The 19,138-nt window shown below is 46.2% G+C and overlaps 1 protein-coding gene across 1 annotated transcript in view; it reads right to left on the bottom strand.

The window, feature by feature from the left end:
* Positions 1-765: 765 nt before the first annotated feature.
* Positions 766-19,138, bottom strand: part of SLC30A5 (solute carrier family 30 member 5) — a 238,017-nt gene continuing 219,644 nt past the window's right edge. Inside the window, exons 15-16 of the mRNA XM_086960714.1 lie at positions 18,517-18,645; positions 766-1,843 (exon numbers count right to left, since the gene is read on the bottom strand). Of these exons, the coding sequence (XP_086816840.1) occupies positions 1,673-1,843; positions 18,517-18,645 (300 nt within the window). The 3' untranslated portion in view covers positions 766-1,672. The remainder of the gene's footprint in view (positions 1,844-18,516; positions 18,646-19,138) is intronic.

Below are 19,138 nucleotides of genomic sequence, written 5' to 3'. Positions count from 1 at the left end.
CTTCGAACAAAAACATCCGGGACCAACACTAGATGCCAGGAGTATGCACAGCATGTGTATCTATAGCCACACATGCCACAAACATAATGTTTCTTCTTTCATATGTTTCTTCTTGTACAGCTAGGGCCCTGGTGAAAAAACATTTAACGTATTTAATATTTTTATTTAGAGATGTATGTGTGTTATGTTATCTAGCCTCTGTATAGCAGGCAGCTGTCACTTATATCGAGACAAAAATCATGTGTGACTGATAGGGAATTGCATGTGGAGACAGACTGTGTGCAGCATGTGCTTCTTAAGTGTGAATGCACCTTTCGTGTAACTCAATAAAGAATCTACAGTTTGTACCCCACTGTGTCCTGCCTCCTCCTTTCAAGTGCAATCTTCATCACTGCCACAGTGCCCCATTTTGTATATTTACAGTACATGTACTACATACCTATAGCCTACAGACTTGAGGGGAGGAAGAGGCTATTGTTGTAGTTTAGGGGAGTGGAATGGTCATGCTAATGGGGGTACTGAAGAATTAACCTTGCTTCAAAACGTTCTGCCTGCTTTTCTCCCATTCTTTAACGTTCTCGATATTGTATGGCAAGAATACACAGCTATGCAATCCTACTTCTATCTGTAGTATAAAAGCTTCGAGCAAATCGAAATACAATAAAAATAATGTCCTGTTCTACCATTTTTATGTCAGAGCCACAAGTGAAATCATGTCACAGACAATATAAAACAGAATTCGTATTCACTCTCACATAAAATAAATGTTTTGCAAACTTTCTTTAATACGAAATGTAGGTTTAGAAATCAGTTTTATATACAGAAAATTCATAAATATAGATTTTATTTCTGACTGTGCAGTAATTTTCTGATGAAACTGATCAGAAAACTTACCCATATAGCAAAGTGTTTGCTTCAAATGGATGTAAACAAAAAAGGTTATTGTCAATTTAGGGGTACAATAATTTTTGCCCTGTCTTTTGAAACAGTGGAATGCACAACATTTAGTCCAAATTGTGAAACATTTTGTTCAACAAATCCAATTATTAAAATACATGACAGCCAGAGTACCTAGCTCTTTGCTAAAACATCACTTAACTTTATACAATTAGTCAAGTTTTTGAAGAGTATGATGCTTGAATGGCCAGTTGAAGACTACTGCACAGGGAATGTGGAGATATTCTACGCATTTGAACGTTTTACAAAAGTGCATGGCTCTACTCTTTTCAAAACAAAGAGCAAGCTCCTATTCGTGTTTTTGCTATTGTTGTTTCAGTTTTATTCTATATCAGGTATCTGAATAATTAACTGCAAATCCGACTTATTTCCTCTCTCTTGCCAGGTATTATTCTTGACACTGGAACAAAACACGCAAGTGTTATCCCATTCAAAAGAAAAAAAGAACAAATCAGAATGTTTTGATAAACAAAAGTACAGTATCTCAAATTGGAAGGCAAACATACATTATTTCCTGATATACAAGTAATGGTCAAGTCCATATTAGATTACAAAACATATTGATCCGATCTTAACGATGGATTATTTCTGTCGTGAAAACAGTCCACATCGATCCTTTCGAATTCCGGGCAAGCACCGTTTTCCATTCTTGACAAAACAGAACAGTGAGAGTGCTTTTTCTTTCTGAATTAAAGTGGTAGGTCTAGAGAGTTTGTCACATGATGTAAGTCCTGTCTTTGTAATATGTCACAGAGTCCATTTGTTTGGTCATAACTAGAACATCGTTAAATCCTGTGCTGAGGCCAGACATGTGCTGGAAATATTCTTCTTTTTCCACTTGAACAGTCAGATTGTTAACGCCAGCATCTTTGAGAAAGGATGTCACCTTTAAGTAAGAAAACAAGAAATGTATACATTTAAGCATAATAGATTTGATAGTGTCATAGTAAATTTCAAAAGATAAACCGGTCCTACATATCAATGTGTTGTGTTGTACTGCACGGGTCAGCGCGAGTACATGCTGAGTGCGAGGCTCTGCTCGTGCATTTCTCAATGCCCTTAGTCAATTTGTTCCTTTGGCAGAGAAAAGATCAAATTAGTTAAATCACTTCCCCCCGATCAACTAACAAGCCAACATAACTCATGAGCCTTCCTAACAAACATACTGATGAAGCATGCCAACCAGATACAATTCCATGCTCTATATGCCCTGGCCGCTTCTCTTTTAACCATAAGAACTGGCTGACTGTAGGTTAGATTACACAGTGAAACCCGGTTGCACCATAAGGTATGGGACAAAGAATATTGTGCTTAGAAAACAAGTACCCATACCTAAGGCATCAGGATGGGAGCAAAGTATGAAAGATTACACTTTCTATTTGCATATGATGTGCTACGGAAGAGAATGAACTTTCCAGGAGATAGCACTGTTCCCCTACTGTGTCAGTCAGTCAGTCAAAGAAACTTTATTCGGTTAATTAAAACCATAAAAGCAGAACATCGTACATGATACCAAGTTAAAATACAATTAAACATGTATGAAAAAAAGATTGCAACTCCTTCATAAGAACACAGTAAAGATTTTTTGTTAAAAATTTACCAAGTTTAAAAAAGAAAGATAGGTGTGGTAAGTGTCCATTTCAGCAAATATCAATTTAGGTGATTCATAGTGGCAGCAGATCTTAATTTATTTTGTCTGGCAGCTGCTACCAGAAAACAGGCAACCCCATATGTGACCTGTACCGAGCTCAGCATCTGTAAGTATAGTAAAGCTGGCCGAACCTGGACAAAGTTCAGATCTTTCAGGATAGGGACCAGGAATTTTTTCCGAGCCACCAGGTAATGTTCGCAGAGCATAACTAAGTGAAGGGTGTCCTGTATAGAAAAACAATCACAGGAACAGGGGGGTAAGTTTTCTGGTGAGCCCCACTTTGACTGCGAGCCAAGCACAAGGTGTATTAGGTTGAACCTGAACCTTATAAGTAAAAAGCGATGATAGGGCTTGGTGACATATTTCAGATAAGGTTCCATGGCTGTAGTCGAAGAAAGTTGGAAGAGTGAACGTACCATCGGTTTGCCAAGTTCAACCATTTCCCTTTCACCCTCCAACAAATTTTGGAAATGCAGTTTGACCCATTTTATATCCTCTTTTTTTAAATTATGTGGCAGAGAGTACATTTCTGGACGTCCTAGCCTCGCGCATGCCGCTCTAACATACGCCAGCCACGGGATGTTATCGGCTTTGTCCAGAGACATACAGTCTTTCAGAATACAATGATTTAGGCTGATTTCCTCATTTGTCCAGGTTTTAACCCAGCATAACACTGGGGACATTTTTAGGAGGTCAGTGACGTGACCCAGGCCTATTTCATTGTGAATTGTATGTATAGGGGATGATTTTGGGAGAGATAGCAAGGCTCATATGAAGTTGTTTTCTGCGATTTGAATACCTGGGCTTGCAACATAGCCCCATATGGCGGCTCCATGGGAAGCAATTGCCAGACATTTAGCTTTGTAGATACGCGTCATGGCTTCCATGGGTCTTGAGCCCAATCTTTTGGCGAAATGCAGAAGGGCTGTGGTGGATCTGGTAACTCCGTTCTGTTTTAGCCTCATTTGTGCGCCCCACGTTCCTTTCTCGTCAAAAGTGACGCCCAAGTAGCAAAAGAAAGGGACCCTGGAGATTGGTGAGCTGTTACAGCTAAAGGACCTGATCTTCGTGTGTTTCTTTCGCGAACCAGTAACCATGACATGAGATTTGGCAGTGTTGATCTTAAGGTCCAGTGCTTCCATAAATAGGCCAAAATGATCTAGTAGTTTTTGGAGGCCTGTGCCAGTCCGAGCTAAGAGGACAGCGTCGTCCGCGTAGAGGAGGACCGGGATAGGTACCCCCCCCCATACGTGGAATATCCGGGGTGACTGAGTTCAATGATTTCCCCAGGGAGTTGATGTACAGTGTGAAAAGGAGAGGTGCCAGGATACAACCTTGTCTAACACCTCTCCCGGACTTAAACTTCGCTGTGCACCTCCCATCCCTGTTCACCCTAACAGAAGCATACAAATTTAAATGAAGATCGTGTAAAAAATTGACCAGAGTTGTGTCCAAGCCCATATTACGCAAAATAATCCACAGTTTTGAGCGGTTGACCAAATCAAAGGCGGATGATAGATCCATAAAACCTAAATAAAGAAGCCCCCCCTTCACCACAGTGTACTTACTAATAATAAGGTGAAGGTTAAGACACTGGTCCATAGTCCCTCTGTGTGCCCTGAAGCCATATTGTAGGTCCGACAGGATCCCGCTCTCCTCAAGCCAATCCCCGAGCCTTTGCAAGATGACTCTGCCCAAGATCTTGACGGCAGAGTCCAGCAAGGAGATTGGCCTGTAGCAGGCCGGATCCCCCCTGTTCCCCTTCTTGAATATAGGCACGATGATGGAGGTGAACCAAGAGGAAGGGAAGCCACCTGTGGGTATAGCGTTAAAAACGTTCGTTAATATCTTTGACCAAAATTGAGGGTATTGGATATAGAGATCTGCAGGGACCCCATCAGGGCCCGGGGCTTTGTGTTTACTTGTTTCTTTAATCGCCCTTTCGACCTCCAAAGTGCTGAATTCCATTACCAAGTTGGGAGAGTCATGGGCACTATCAGGTGAACCAGATGCTGTGGATTCATAAATATTTTCGAAGTGGCCTAACCATCTGCCATCTTCTATCACACAATCCAAGTCAGTTTTTCCATCTTCGGAAAAAAAAGGCTGGTTAACAGCGGTCCAGAACGTTTTGCTATCTCGCAAAACATCCAAAGATAATAGGTTTTCCCACGCTTCCTCCTTAATTTGAGATTTACGATTGAGGACTGCGATTTTATAGTCCTTCCTTAGATTAGCCACTAAAAGCCTGTCCCTAGGTTTTTGTTTTAGGGCTTTCAGCAGGGCAGTGTGTTTCTGCAAGCATTCTTTGTTAAACCATTTATAAGTTTTCTTGTTCCTTTGCCCAGCAGACCTTAACTCCAAATTCTTGGAGATCCTTGCACAAATCTCCTCATAGGCAGCCACGACCTCAGATCCCCGGGCAGTTGGATCCAGACACACTGCCATGTTGGCTTCGGACTCTTGGGCGAGTAACTGGAAGAATTGTTCGGGAACTACTTGCTCCCATTTTAGTCGCCTTCCCTGGTCTTTAGTCTTCAAATCCTTTGGGGCTACCATGTCTGTCGATATTCCCCTACTGTGAATCAGTCAAGACTGATGATCGAAAAATGGTCAGTCTGGTGTGCTGCTAGGGAAAAAGGGTACAGTCTCTAACATCTAAGGAAAGAAAACCGGGCTGTCCTCCGACCTGGAATGAAAGGAAAGGTATGGTCTTTCATGGCCTGGAGGAGTTAAGGATAGGTGGACTTTACATTTATTGCACATGAAATGAGACGCTCCCCCTGGTGTGATACCCCATGGCTTGGTGGAGTAAGAAAAAGCTGAATTTGAACGTTTATATACAAGAATCTTGTTAGAAAAACACGTTCCATAACATTAATGTGGAAAAACACTTATGTTATAAAACTACAATGGTTTTTCCATTTTTTAGGGGTTCGGTGGTGCGGACAGCGGACTTTTTCTTTACCAATCAAATGATTTTTATAACTGGAGACACTCCCCTTAAAAAGCCGTTGCATCCAGCCGATCTGTTTTCCTGACATAGGCCCACCGTGCATGGGCTCAAGGCACCCGCTCTCATTTGCGCTTCTCCTTTCTTTTCCCAAACAATACAGGGCTTACTAGCTAACAGAGAGACTGAGGTAAGGTCTGGTTGAACAAAAAAGAAATTAAGTAATTCACTCAAGCTGTGGCTGTAATTAGAGCCAGTGGGCTGGAATTAATACTAGTGTCTGCTTTCTAATGAAAGGCGCAAACAAGAGTTATAGCCGTTTACTCCTACTATTTCTTCTATACGTATAGAAAGGAAACTGAACTGATGTGTATGTTTTCAACTTTATCACACGTGAACATTATACTTGTGCAACAATGTGGATTTGCGTGTGCACATTTTGTAAAATGATTCTAAAATAGTAGCACGCACATTCTTAAAAAGATTAAAGTGAAGTTAAGGTTAGCTTTGGTTATAAAACCTTAACCTACGGTAAAAAAACCTCAGATTTTCACAGGAAAGAAAATGACAGTTAAAATGCAGTTATGGTAAAAAACAAAACCTAAAAGAAACTGAAATTCACCAGCTATTGTTAGGTAAATTAACCATACCGTGCGCCAGTCATGCACTGAGTAGGTCAATATATAGAACACTTAGAAGGACTGTGGGAGAAAAAAAACACCCTTGTCCAATCAATTTTCAGTATTTATTGCATTTTTATCCCAGGAGGTCTGCAAACCCGGGTTTGAGGAACTGCGATATAAACTATAGAACTGCTTTTAAAAAGGGTCCCTGAAGGGGACCCTTTTTAAAAGCTAATTTCTTGAAAGTACTTAACAGAATTACACTAAACCAAGCCAAACCACTTAAATAAAGTTACATTTTAAGGCCAGCCCCCTCCCCTTCGCCTTGTTGGCCCAACTTTTATGGATCTGCAGGACAATTGTTATTAAGAACCAAAAGTGGATGACATTTTAATTTTTTTTCTAGTTGTGTGCAGATTCATAAACAGTTCCAAATTTAATAAGAAATCAAAACATGCCCTTTAAAGGAAAGGCAGACCTGACCATAACTACACAAGTGCCTCAGCCGCGATGTATAGGTATGTGTATATGTGTATATATCACACAATGACAGTTGCCACTGTGTAGTTACGGTTCAGCTACACTGGAAAAGACATTTTTTCTTTGCCTATAACCTTTGACTAAATTTGCATCAAAGTTGGCAATCGCTTGGCGTAACCAGCTAAGGCCCTGCAGGCAAAATCTCATTCAGATCCACAGAGTGGGAAAAGTTATACGTTTAGGGGCAGAGGGTGCTGCAGAGCGATGAAAAATAGATGTGTTTTCCCATTTCAGTTAAAGGAAATTTTGTTCTTGCCTGCAGTCTAAACACCAAACTTGGCATGAAGGTAGAACTTTACACAGCTTGTTGGTTTCTTGTAAATATTTCAGTCGTTTTTTAGATATAAACGTTTTTAAAAGTTGCCTTGTATGCTTTAACCGCATCGCTGCGGCGGCTTTTCCCGCTGTGTGCGGCAATTTACAAAAAGCCGCGTTACATGACGAGCTCAGCTCGTCATCCGCACACGACTACCGTGGCTGATGACGCATCAGCAGCGAAGGGGTTAAAGGGCAACACTTGTTTGTCTCAGAATTTCTTTTCGGCCATCTTGAAAATTTCAAATGGATTCTTAGTCACTATATTTGAGCTGTGAAAGAAAATTTGCCAGCCACAGGAGCGAGCAGGATGAGGGAAGTGGACACCCTCATACGTTTGCAATGCTAGTGGAGTGAAGAGAGTATTCAGAGGCATCGAAAACTCAAGTCTCACATCAGGAAACAGTGTAGAAATCAGTGTGCAATTCACAAATCAAATAGAGATCGTGATCTCCAAGTTGCCATTTTAGGTGCTGGATTCAACTACGATTTTCTCAATGAATCATACTTCGATTAGGACTTGTAAATTTTAAGAAGTGAAAAGTAAATTCCACAGGCAAAGGGAGATAATATAATGAGTGTCTGACCCCAAGGCACAGGTCTTAGGGACGTAGTGGTGTGAAAAAAACATAAGGCTGCCGGCAGCAGGTTAGGTACCAAATACCGTGAGCAGCACAGATTGCCTGCTGGAAGGTTAGGCATAGTTTAACATCAATAAAAAACGAAATTCAATGAAAAACACAGTTCTATATATAAGAATTAGATCTCAAAAAGGACAAAGTTAAAAACGGAGTTATGTTTCTGGCTCAACCGTGGAAAACTACTGAAATACTTGTGACCATAACACACAACACATGGTCAGAACCCCAATTTGCCAACGGTACAGAAACACAGAAAAGAACTATCAAGTGAAGAGCATGGTGGGCGGCGTCGGTTATGGCATGTGCTGTGTGCTTTGGTAACCACAAATGGTGAATTGTGATGTTTTCAGTGGTTTATCCAGAACTATAACTCAGTTCTTAACTGTGGTACTTTTTTTTTTTCAAAACATATTTTATTGAATTGTTCAAGTACCTCGCAGGCCATTGCCCGACATAAACCATTTCTATACAGGATGATGACATAGTACCAAAAAAGGAATAATCATTGGGTACATTTTGTGTACATAACAAACATAAAAACCAAAACTTTACACAGACTGTCCCACACCACCCACATTGGCAAACATGTTGAAAATGGAAAAACACAGTATTGTATATTATGGCCATTAACATCCCGATGAAACTGCTGCTTAAGGGGTTTGCGAGGGAAGAGGAGAAAGATCCATGCCCCTGTAGGTAGCCCATCGTAAACACATTTTCCTGTGCTTTTGTGGGTAACGCCGTGCTTGGAAGACTGCTATTTCTGCACCCATACAGGAGTCAAGCGCCTTTCACCATTTTCCCATGGTCGGTGGGGAAGTTCCTTTTCATAACTGAGCGATATCGCGTTTAGCAATTGTAAGCCCAAGGAAGAGTAAGAGTTGTTTTTTAACTGTTCCCCCCTATATCATCTGTACTGTGATGGAGGAATAGTCGAGGATCAAGTGGGAAGTCGCAGGACAACACCTCTTTACGGCAGGTTAAAACTCTGCGCCCGAAGGGTTATATTGTAGATCAACTCCACACTGTATGGAAAAATGACACCTCCTCCTACCAAAACGTTGGCATTGAGGGGATGCAATGACTCCCATCCTCCAGAAAAAAGGCATGTTTATTTATGGACATATTTAAATTGAATAACACGGTATCTAGAGGACACCACAGCATCCCTAGGACTTGCTATAGCCTCTGCCCAATCGTCATCAGTCAATTCTGGAATATCATCTTACCATGCTTTCCTAGTCTTATGGAGAGTCGTGGTGGAGTGCGTTGACAGTGTTTGGTAAATCTGCCTAATTTTGTGTGCGCCCGAGTCGCTCATAAGGAGGCAGCCCTCTAGCGGATGGAATTCAAGGAAGTCATCTAATCGCTGAAGCACTGAAGTGAGAGCGTGGCGGTGTTGGAGAAACTTATAGAACTGAGTCTTATGAAGATGGAACTCGTCCTGTAGTTGCTGAAAGGATTTTAACATAGTACCCCGCATAATATCCCCTAGTGTGAAGATGCCGATCTGATCCCACTGACGGAACCCTTTCAATGTTGTCACCTGGCGTAAGTAGGTACCCTGGCACAATGGCGTTGTCTGGGTCAAGCGTCCATGCCAACCCATTCGCCGGACCGTATATCTCCACAGCCATATTGTCGTTCTGCTGGCATGGGGTAGAGAATGAAGTATGTGTGCGCTGTATAACAGCCTTAGGAGAGGAATCCCTTCCATAGCAGTGTGCTCCAGGGCAAACACAGGGTCCATGGGTGTGTTATACCACCAATAATTAATGACTAGGAGTTGGGAGGCCCCGTATTACGAGTATACGTTGGCAGCAGCATTAACGCCACAATATGTAGATTGTACACAGGTCAGTAATGCAACTCAACTGCTCCCCCACCCCATAATAATTTATTATGTATAGTGTAGGAGAGTAGGGTCTGCAATCCTATGATCTCCCGGACTTTTTGCTTTTGTTTCACTGGTTTACGACTTTCTCGGGCTGTGGGCCTGCCAATCAGACCCACAGCCTAGCTGTTCTCTCGCTAAATTGATGTGTACCTTAGGTGCATTACCCAATTGGAACTGGGCCACCCTGTCAGACCCTGTAACTCAGGGCATCGGTGTACCCAGTGCCTACCAGGGGCTGAAGCATGTATTATGCCACCCCTGGCTGGCCATCTAAATCTGACACAACTGGCTGCACGACAGCTGGGGCAACGTGGCGTATTCGCCCGTTGCTGTAGGTATAGTATCCCTATACCTAACCTTAAAATGGACACCCGAGTTCCTATCAGTCACTCCTATGGCAGGCCTTGACAATCCTGAAGGCAGAGTGCATGGAACCGTGTGAATTGGGCTCTGGCACGAGCCGAGCCCGGTTGCAGCTTGCAGAACCAAGACCCAATGGCTGTTCCATGATAACGCGTACCATATCGGTAACTTCGGTATAGCGTTATCAAGACATGTCGAGTAAGGTGTCATACGAATCGGGATGCTGCCCCCTCACCAATTCTGGCGACGAGGTTAGCATTCCGCCCTTCTAGAGGGACACGACATGTACGTAACTGTGAACCCCGGTTAAAGTTAACTGAAGCCTCAGCTCCACAAAATGGATGCTGCCACCACAGACACGAGTCTGACCTCCTGCTGCTGGGAGTCCTTCCAGCGAGGAGAGCTTGGACAAAGGGTTTCCTGTCAGGGGCGGTGTTCGCACCATCCCAGACATGGTTTTGTGTATTCTGGGTAGGTAGGGCTTTGCAAGAAGGTGACTGCGGAGTGGCACCCCGGTGCTCACTACGCATCTGCCGGCTAGAACCAGTTCCAGGGGCGCGCAGCCCCTGACTTGGGGAAAGTCCGGCAGGGGAGAGGGGTGTAACTACCCCCCTTACTGGTCCCACCCCTAGGGCAGGACCTAGTCATGTATCCACCCCTTTCTTTAGGATAAAGGCCGGAGCGGGGACCCTTCCAAATCTGATCATCTTTGAATCAAGAACTACTTTCTACGAAAGGACATTCGAGACTCTTCTCAAGATTTCTCCCTTGTGGCTAAGGAGTAGTCACCCTGCATCCGCAGGCACCGTCTAAGAACTCTGCGGTTTGCTGCAAGTCCTTCCTCAGGAATCCGACGACCCCGCTCGACGAGAACCGGCTTCCCTGGCACCTCTGACCTCTACCCACATCGTCAGCTCAGCTGAGATCTGTGGGTGCGACGAGACCTCGAGGGACCGGCCATCATCAAAACCTGCACTCTTTCTTAATCCAGAACGACCACCGAAGGAATCCTCGGGTGAGTGCTCTGGGGTCCAAGAAGCCCCGACTCTGAGCAGCTCCAGCACCAAAGTGCAGCCTCCCAGCATCTCCACGATCTGCGTGGGGCCCTTCTGCTCGTCGCTCAGCCCGTTGTCCGATCACTAGCCGCTGGCTTGTGACCTTCTTGACGACATCCGACAACCAACGCTGCTGGTCTGGTTGCTCCAGACCGGCCTTTGCTCCCTTTTACGAGAGGAGCACCCCGGACCCTCCTGGTCCACTCAAGACGCCATTTTAGGCCCACCACGTGGCCCTGAAATCTGCCAAGGCTTGTTGCCCCAATACTGGGCCTAGCGACGCCGACAGCATCAACCTTCGTGGGACAGCTCGCACCTCCATCCTGGTCGCCGACAACGCCTCCTGGTCCGTGAGACTGCAGAGCCTAGCGTCACCCACTCACCTAGTCGAGGTGACGGCCATCCGGTGCCTTCCTGGTACCCTCTGACTACTGGCTAGTAGTACGAACTTGGTCCCCTCTGCTTTCAGGTATCATCGATCTCTGATCCAGGCTTGGATCGCTACGAACTATTCTTCACTGGTCGCCGGCCAGCAACTCCTTCCTTCCGGCTCCTGGCTCGTCAGCGAAGACCCCCGACGCCTGTAAGACTTGTGCAGCCGCAGCCCTTGTGGCTAGGTAACTCCGGCATTTCGGTGCCCGCATAGCCTCCTTACTTAAGGGTCCTGAGTCCCTCGCTTCCGACTTGCCTTATCGGGTCCGCCCGAGACCACTAAACTTTCCGTGCCCTCGGGCATTTGTATTGATTGTGCACTTGAAGTATTTTCCTAAGAGTTTTGTTCTGTGCTTAGTACCCTGTCCTCATAAAGAGTACAGGGCTGTTGTGATTCTAATAAATATACTGTTTATTTTCATAACACTTGTGTGGTGTCCTTTCACTTGGTGTTCAAGGGGTATGTGATGGTATAACAGCTGGCTTAACACGCCCTCTAGAGTTTAGCCCGAAGACTGCTCGTATCCACGCTACTAGGATAGCTGGTTTAAGGTTGACTTACAACCAATCACCATAAGGGTTGTTTGGACCGATGCATAGTGGTCACTAGAATAGTGAACACTGCATATCGGGCCAACTTCTCACATATAGCATTTATTTGCGCGAACCATGACCTCGGTATAAGATATGAGAAGTTTTGGAGTTGGTAAAGCATCCTAGGGAGAGAAACCATTTAAAAAAATCGCAGATCGCCCATACAGTGAGAGAGGTAGTGAAGACCATAAGGATGTTTCATCACGGAGCAGGACAAGGAGAGTGTTCATATTGCATATCCAGGACGTCTTGGGGCAGGGAGACATTTATATATACCCAAATATTGTAAACAGACTGTAGCATGTTTGAGCTGGGACGCCCATGTACCTCTACCCTGCTTTCCGCAAACTGGGAACAACACTGCTTTGGAGGGTTGGTATGAAGGCTGGTGGTCTGGCCAAAGACTCGAAGAATTAGCAAAATACTTGGGCTCGAGATCCATGGATCCGTCATGAACAATAAGACATCGTCTGCATATAATGCTATAAGATCTGGTTGTGATCTTGGCCAGTCAAAACCTTGGAGAACCGGATCTTGGCGAACCCATATCGCTAGGGGTTCTACCGCCAAGGGGTATAGGAGTGGGGACAGCCCTGTCGCGTGCCGCGGCAGATGGGGAAAAAATGGAGAGCGATGACCGGCGATACGCACTGAGGCCATAGGTTCTGTGTAAAGCAGGCGTACATATGCCGGAAAACGCGGGTCGAAGTTGCTCACCTCCAAAAGCTGGAATAAATACTCCCAACTCAGGAAGTCAAAGGCCTAGTCTATATCGGCAAGGAGTATGGCTGCAGGGCGTCCTCGCTCCTGGGCCAATACTATAGCATTATGGACCCGGAGAATAGTATGGTGGATGGTTCGGTGTTGCATAAAACCAGATTGATCCAGGTGGATGAGATCTTGAATGCAGGTCCGCAGATGATCTGCCAGAACTTTCCCCAGGAATTTGGATTCAAAATTAATTAGGGAGATAGGACCGTATGAGGATGAATCTTCTGGAGGGCGACCAGGCTTTAAGAGGACTATCTCAGCTTGGTGCCAGTCCCTGAGTAACAGTTGCCTATCAAGGGCCTTGTGTATTGTGTCTAACAGATGTGGACCCAACGTGGACATATTAGAGCAGAGGAATTCTATGGGGAACCCATTAGGACCAAGGCCGGGCCGGATCACAGTTAGTGCCACTGTTAAGTCGTCCAAGGTAATGGGGGAATCTAAGTGGTCTCGCATCTGATCTGTCAATCTCTGGGGGGGCATGTCTCAAAGGAATTCTGCTATGAGGTACTCCGAAAGCTGTTCCCGCCGTGCGTATAGTGTGGAGAAATGAAGTGCAAATTCTGTAACCACTTCTGCAGGGGACGTATATAGGACTTCATCACCACCTCTAATGGTTGGGACTATGGCTGGGGTGCTCCCTGTCTGACAGCATATGTAGCATTTTTCTCGATTTGTCCCCACACTGGTATATTCGGTTTTGGGATGCCAACCAGATATCTTTCGCCTCGTCTATAAGGTGTTGGTGCAGCTGTTGTGTGAGGGATAGGTTACAGTGAATGGTGGGACTGGGATCCAACGTGTATTGCGCTTCTAGTGATGCACATTGGGTTTTCAGCTCTACCCTCTCAGCGGAGGGTTTTCGTTTGTCATTTGACCTCTAACTAATAACCACCCCTCTAAGTATGGTCTTACGTGCTTCCCAGAGGGCCTCTTTGGACGGAGCTGAGTCGGTGTTCAGATTGAGATATTCTTGAAGTGCTGAGCATAGGCACTCTTGATAGTCAGGATCTTGGAGGTCCCATGGGGCCATTCGCCACCTGAAGAGGGGCTTCGAGAAGTGCAACTGAAGTGTCACCCAGACCTGGGAATGGTCAGACTACCCCCTAGGAAGGTGGTAGACCTGGGAAAACCTAGGGATGTAGGGTTGTGGTGTAAATATGTAATCTAGGCGAGACATGGAACTATGAACCGTGGACGTGTATGTATAACCTGTCTCAGTGGAATGGTATTCTCGCCATATGTCTGCCCATCCCAATGCCCTAGGAAGTAATGACAACTTAGAGGCCGAGGCGGAAGAACCCACACCCGATACCCGTCTCCTATCTAGCAGTGTCATAGTGTTATTCCAGTCGCCTCCCAGAAGGGATAGGCCCTCTGGGAGTTCGCCCGACTGACGACTAATGCTTTCCATAAACGTGTTACCCAAAGGTGGGGGGTGCATAAATGCTGCTCAGATTAAGTGTTTCCCTATAGAGTGTGCCCGACAAAAGGGCATATCGTTCCCGGGATCAGCTCGGTGTTTAATATGGATGTATGGAACACAGCGGTGAATGAGAATGGCTGTTCCTCGAGAACCCCCAGTGATTCACGCATACACCTGCAGATAACCAAACCACGGAGCCTTATTACCCAATAAATGAGCTTCCTGTAGGAGGAGAATGTGTGCTCCATAGCGTTTGGCCTGTTGCAGAACAGCCCCTCTTTTTATTATGTTAAGCAGCCCTCGGACGTTCCACGTTATTACCGTTAGATCACACATGTGGGAGACAGCAGGCGGTGTGGCCATATGTGAAGTGTAGGACAATTAAACTGGCCGGCCAAATGGAGAGTGGAATACGCACCTGCGTGCATGGAGAAAACTGGAAACGACAGAACGCTAAATCCAGAAACGCCCCCCCCGCCCCCGCCCCAACACTACCAAGAAATCGGAGCATCTGTTGCAGTAAGAAACAGCCTTGACCCAAAATGCAGATCCCAGGGCTCCCTCCAATGGACCCCAAAATTCCCATATAACATTAACAATGGGATATAAGTGTCCAGGACAGGTCAGCCACAGTGCACAGTGTCCACCTCAACTCGGTGCAGAATAGATGAGATAATTCCAAACTGCAATAAATCAAACACAATCAAGTGGAAGCCACGCAGGCTGTAGATTATTCAAGACGCAAGCTCAGGGCTGGAGGATCGTCGTGTAGAACCAGAACAATGCCGTGGTTAGGATTTCATCCTACGTGGTCTATTCATTTGCGAGCCCCTGGAAGAGTCCGACTCTAACGGCGGCGGGGAGTGAGGCTTCAGATATGCCCGTTTATCAGACCAGGCAAAGACCGCTTCAGGGGAGTCAAAGAAGTGAGTCTCAGAGCTATATACAACACGGAGCCTGATAAAGCAGCATACTTGAGATATTCAGGTCTCGTAGACTCTTTTTTTGCTGCGGTGAAGGACTGCCTTTGCTGCTGGAAGAAACAGGTGTAATCATTATGGGCCTGGAGTCAAAAATTTAGTCAAAAATGAGTTTATCTCTGTGCGACCGAGCGAACTGCAACACAGCATCTCTATCCGGGTAGTTGAGCAGCTTGGCGATAACTGACCGTGGATGTTCCCCAGGGGGTGGTTTCCATGTGAGTGCCCGGTGGGCTCTCTCGACCATGAAGCACGTGGACAGCTGTTACGCAGATAGCAAATCTCTAAGCCAAGAGGTAAGGAAGCGGCTCATATAGTTACCCTTGCATCCCTCCAGGAACCCAACAAAGCGTAGTTTATTGCGCCTTGCGCAGCTTTCTGCATCTGCAACCCGGGTGGCTAGCTCATGGGAAATGGCCGCCAATTTATTGACGCGCTGCTGGAGGATCGTCACATCTTCCACAGAGGACACCTGTGTCTCGGCTTCTGTGATACGGTCCACCACTTTCTTCAGGTCTTGACGGAGGAAAGAGACTTCGGTGCCCAAAGCGCCAATCTTAGCCTCCAGCTTGTCCCTCATTTCTGTGATGGCCACTAACAGAGCTGCATTATCTGGTAGAGGGCCAGGTGTGGAACCACCACTCGCTATTGTGGCGTATTGGTCCAAGGCGTTTGCTTCGAACCTATGGTGCCAGGTTTATCCTTCCCCATCATGAGCAATCACCTCAGTCACTTCGGGGGATCACTGTTCAGTATTTGGTTTCACTTCTGGGTCCTCTATCAGGACCTATCTCTCCGGACCACCTGCCACTCACGGCCCGGAAACCCCCACTTTGCAGGGCAGCCTTCTTAATTTGCAAAGGAGTCAGGCACACTATGGGTCCCCTTTGCCTGTAGGGTACCTTATGAACACTCGCCCTGTCTTCCAGCTGGGCGGTTCCAAGGTATACCCCCGCACCTCAGCCCTAGTAGTGGTGCCCCATATCAGCCAAAAAATGCCAACACAAAGATCCGTAGGAAGCCCCAGGAGGATGTTCCATGTGCCTCTGTGGTCAAAGCAGGGGCCGGAGCGTGGGCCCTATGCCTGCCAAGTCGAATTCAGCCAAGGATGGTGGCTTGTGCCTCCGGCAACCAGTTACATGCAGCGCTGCTCCTTTGTGGCTGGGACAGCAGTGTCTCAACGCCAGTTCCCAGTGAGCCATGCCCCCCACCCCCAGTGGCCCGGGGCGGTCGCCCCCCCCACCGACCGAACCCCAGCCCGAGCGAACCCCGCGGCCTCAGCGACAATCAAACTGGGCAGACGGGACCCTCCCACAACCATGGCAGCTGGCGGAGGGAAGGACGCTGTACTACAAAGGGCCCCGGCGGAGGCAGGTACACCCGCCGCTCTCGCCTTGGTCCCCCTGTGCCACCAAACTCCTCACCTCAAGGCCCTGTCACCAATCCGGCCTCAGCAGTGTCATCTCGAAGGGCCAGTGGCACTAGGCCCAATTCACTGGGTGCAGCGAATAGGCAGTTCGAACCTATGGTGCCAGGCTTATCCTTCCCCATCATGAGCAATCACCTCAGTCACTTCGGGGGATCACTGTTCAGTATTTGGTTTCACTTCTGGGTCCTCTATCAGGACCTATCTCTCCGACCACCCGCCACTCACGCCCCGGAAACCCCCACTTTGCAGGGCGGCCTTCTTAATTTGCGCAGGAGTCAGGCACACTTTGGGTCCCCTTTGCCTGTAGGGTACCTTATGAACACTCGCCCTGTCTTCCAGCTGGGCGGCTCCAAGGTATACCCCCGCACCTCAGCCCTAGTAGTGGTGCCCCATATCAACCAAGAAATGCCCGCGGTAGGGGTAAGCAAGGCCCGGACCCAAACACAATGATCCGTAGGAAGCACCAGGAGGATGTTCCATGTGCCTCTGTGGTCAAAGCAGGGGCCGGAGCCTGGGCCCTATGCCTGCCATGTCGAATTCAGCCAAGGATGGTGGCTTGTGCCTCCAGGCACCAGGTACATGCAGCGCTGCTCCTTTGTGGCCGGGGCAGCAGTGTCTCAACGCCAGTTCCCGGTGAGCCATGCCCCCCACCCCCAGTGGCCCAGGGCGGTCGCCCCCCCACCGACCGAACCCCAGCCCGAGCGAACCACGCGGCCCCAGCGACAATCAAACTGGGCAGACGGGACCCTCCCACAACCATGGCAGCTGGTGAAGGGAAGGACGCCGCACTACAACGGGCCCCGGCGGAGGCAGGTACACCCGCCGCTCTTGCCTTGGTCCCCCTGTGCCACCAAACTCCTCACCTCAAGGCCCTGTCACCAATCCTGCCTCGGCAGTGTCATCTCGAAGGGCCAGTGGCACTAGGCCCAATTCACCAGGTGCAGCGAATAGGGAGTTCTTCGGTCTTCGGATGAGCTGCACCAAGACGATATATGCAGGATAAGTGACGGATTAGAGGTGGACGTGCAGAGCTTATTCAAGCTGCGCCTGCCATGTTGGCTGACCAAGCCACGCCCCCAACTGTGGTACTTTTTGATATATATATATATATATAATTTTATACACACACCTTGCTAGTGAAAACAAATGAATTTATTTTCAGAAATTGTACTAAAACACATATGCACACATTTATTGCTGCAGGGCAACCTTGATATTACCTTAGTAAGGCGTAACTGACTTTAGGGATCAAGGCTGTTAAATATACGGAAAAAAATAACTGCAAAAAAATGATTTACAATATCTCTCATTTTCTCTATTCATAGTAAAGCCCTGCAGGGTATTAAACGCCACCATAGATGGGTTGAGTTTATTAAATGATCAGGTCTATTTGCTTACCCAACAGTGTCCTCTTAGAGGATGTTGATATCTACCAGATTTATGCTTAAACCTAGCACCAGGTACAAAAATATTGATCACTTTTTCTGGTTTCTTTGCATGCAGTGCCATTCTCGTTACCGTGAGATCTCGTTTTCAAAACATCAAATAATGTTCAAAAACTTTCAGACAGCCAGACATATTCAATTTTGACTTCCATTAAATAAGTGAACCACTTATCTGTGCAAATTTAGTACTAACTCACTGGGTACGGTGGCAGACACTGACAAATATCTAGCCCTGGGCCTAATACCAGAAGACAAGTGGCTTAGGCTACACTGCCATTTGAAATCAGAACACAACTCATTGGCAACAACTTTCAACTGCTTGCATAACTGTTTTACAAGGATGGCAAAACAATATTAATGGCTGAGTACTCTAAACTTTCTTAAGGTGAATTATACAAAAGAACATGATACAGTGTTATTACAAAAAGTAATTCTCTATGTTACCTGTTGGACAACTCTTTGCTCCACGACATCGGACATCACCTGCACATGTATGGTTCCTGCAACAACACTAGCCGAGTGACGCCAGAAATGGGGGTCCCGGTAGGAGATGAGACCATCAATTTTCTGAATCTGAAATACATTACGATAAGTCCAATTTTGCAACAAATTTGTGTATTGCCCATGTGTTTTCTTTTCCCAGCAAAGGACAAGTAGTTTTTTGCACTTACTTTTTGGAATGAAAAATTGATATAGCCATGTGTGCTCCTGTTTATGGGTTGATTTTAGACAAGCAAAAGTATAACAGGCTCAAACATTGGGTGATATGGTTTACCTAAAGCGACTTAAAGAACAAAAATAACCCTAAGGTAGTTGTAGAGTTAAGATCACATAATTTGGCCAACAGGAAATGATTCACAGAAAATACCTGTGATTAAGACCACCTCCTTCTAGACTGGGATAAGAGAGAGCACTCTTCCCAAGTTCAAAGATTTTTATTAAGATTTTATAATAAGCATGACCTACATTAAGTAGGAATACAAAGTCTTTAAAAAGTATGTAGTAAAACACATATTAGCTGAAAAAAGAGAGGAGGGATAATTGGGATTAAGGAATCATACAGCAT

The sequence above is a fragment of the Lissotriton vulgaris genome, chromosome 3_1, assembly GCF_964263255.1.
Source record: "Lissotriton vulgaris chromosome 3_1, aLisVul1.2, whole genome shotgun sequence".
NCBI lineage: Eukaryota > Metazoa > Chordata > Amphibia > Caudata > Salamandridae > Lissotriton > Lissotriton vulgaris.
Note: the sequence above shows the minus strand (reverse complement) of the source record. Positions and strands in the feature narration are given on the sequence as shown.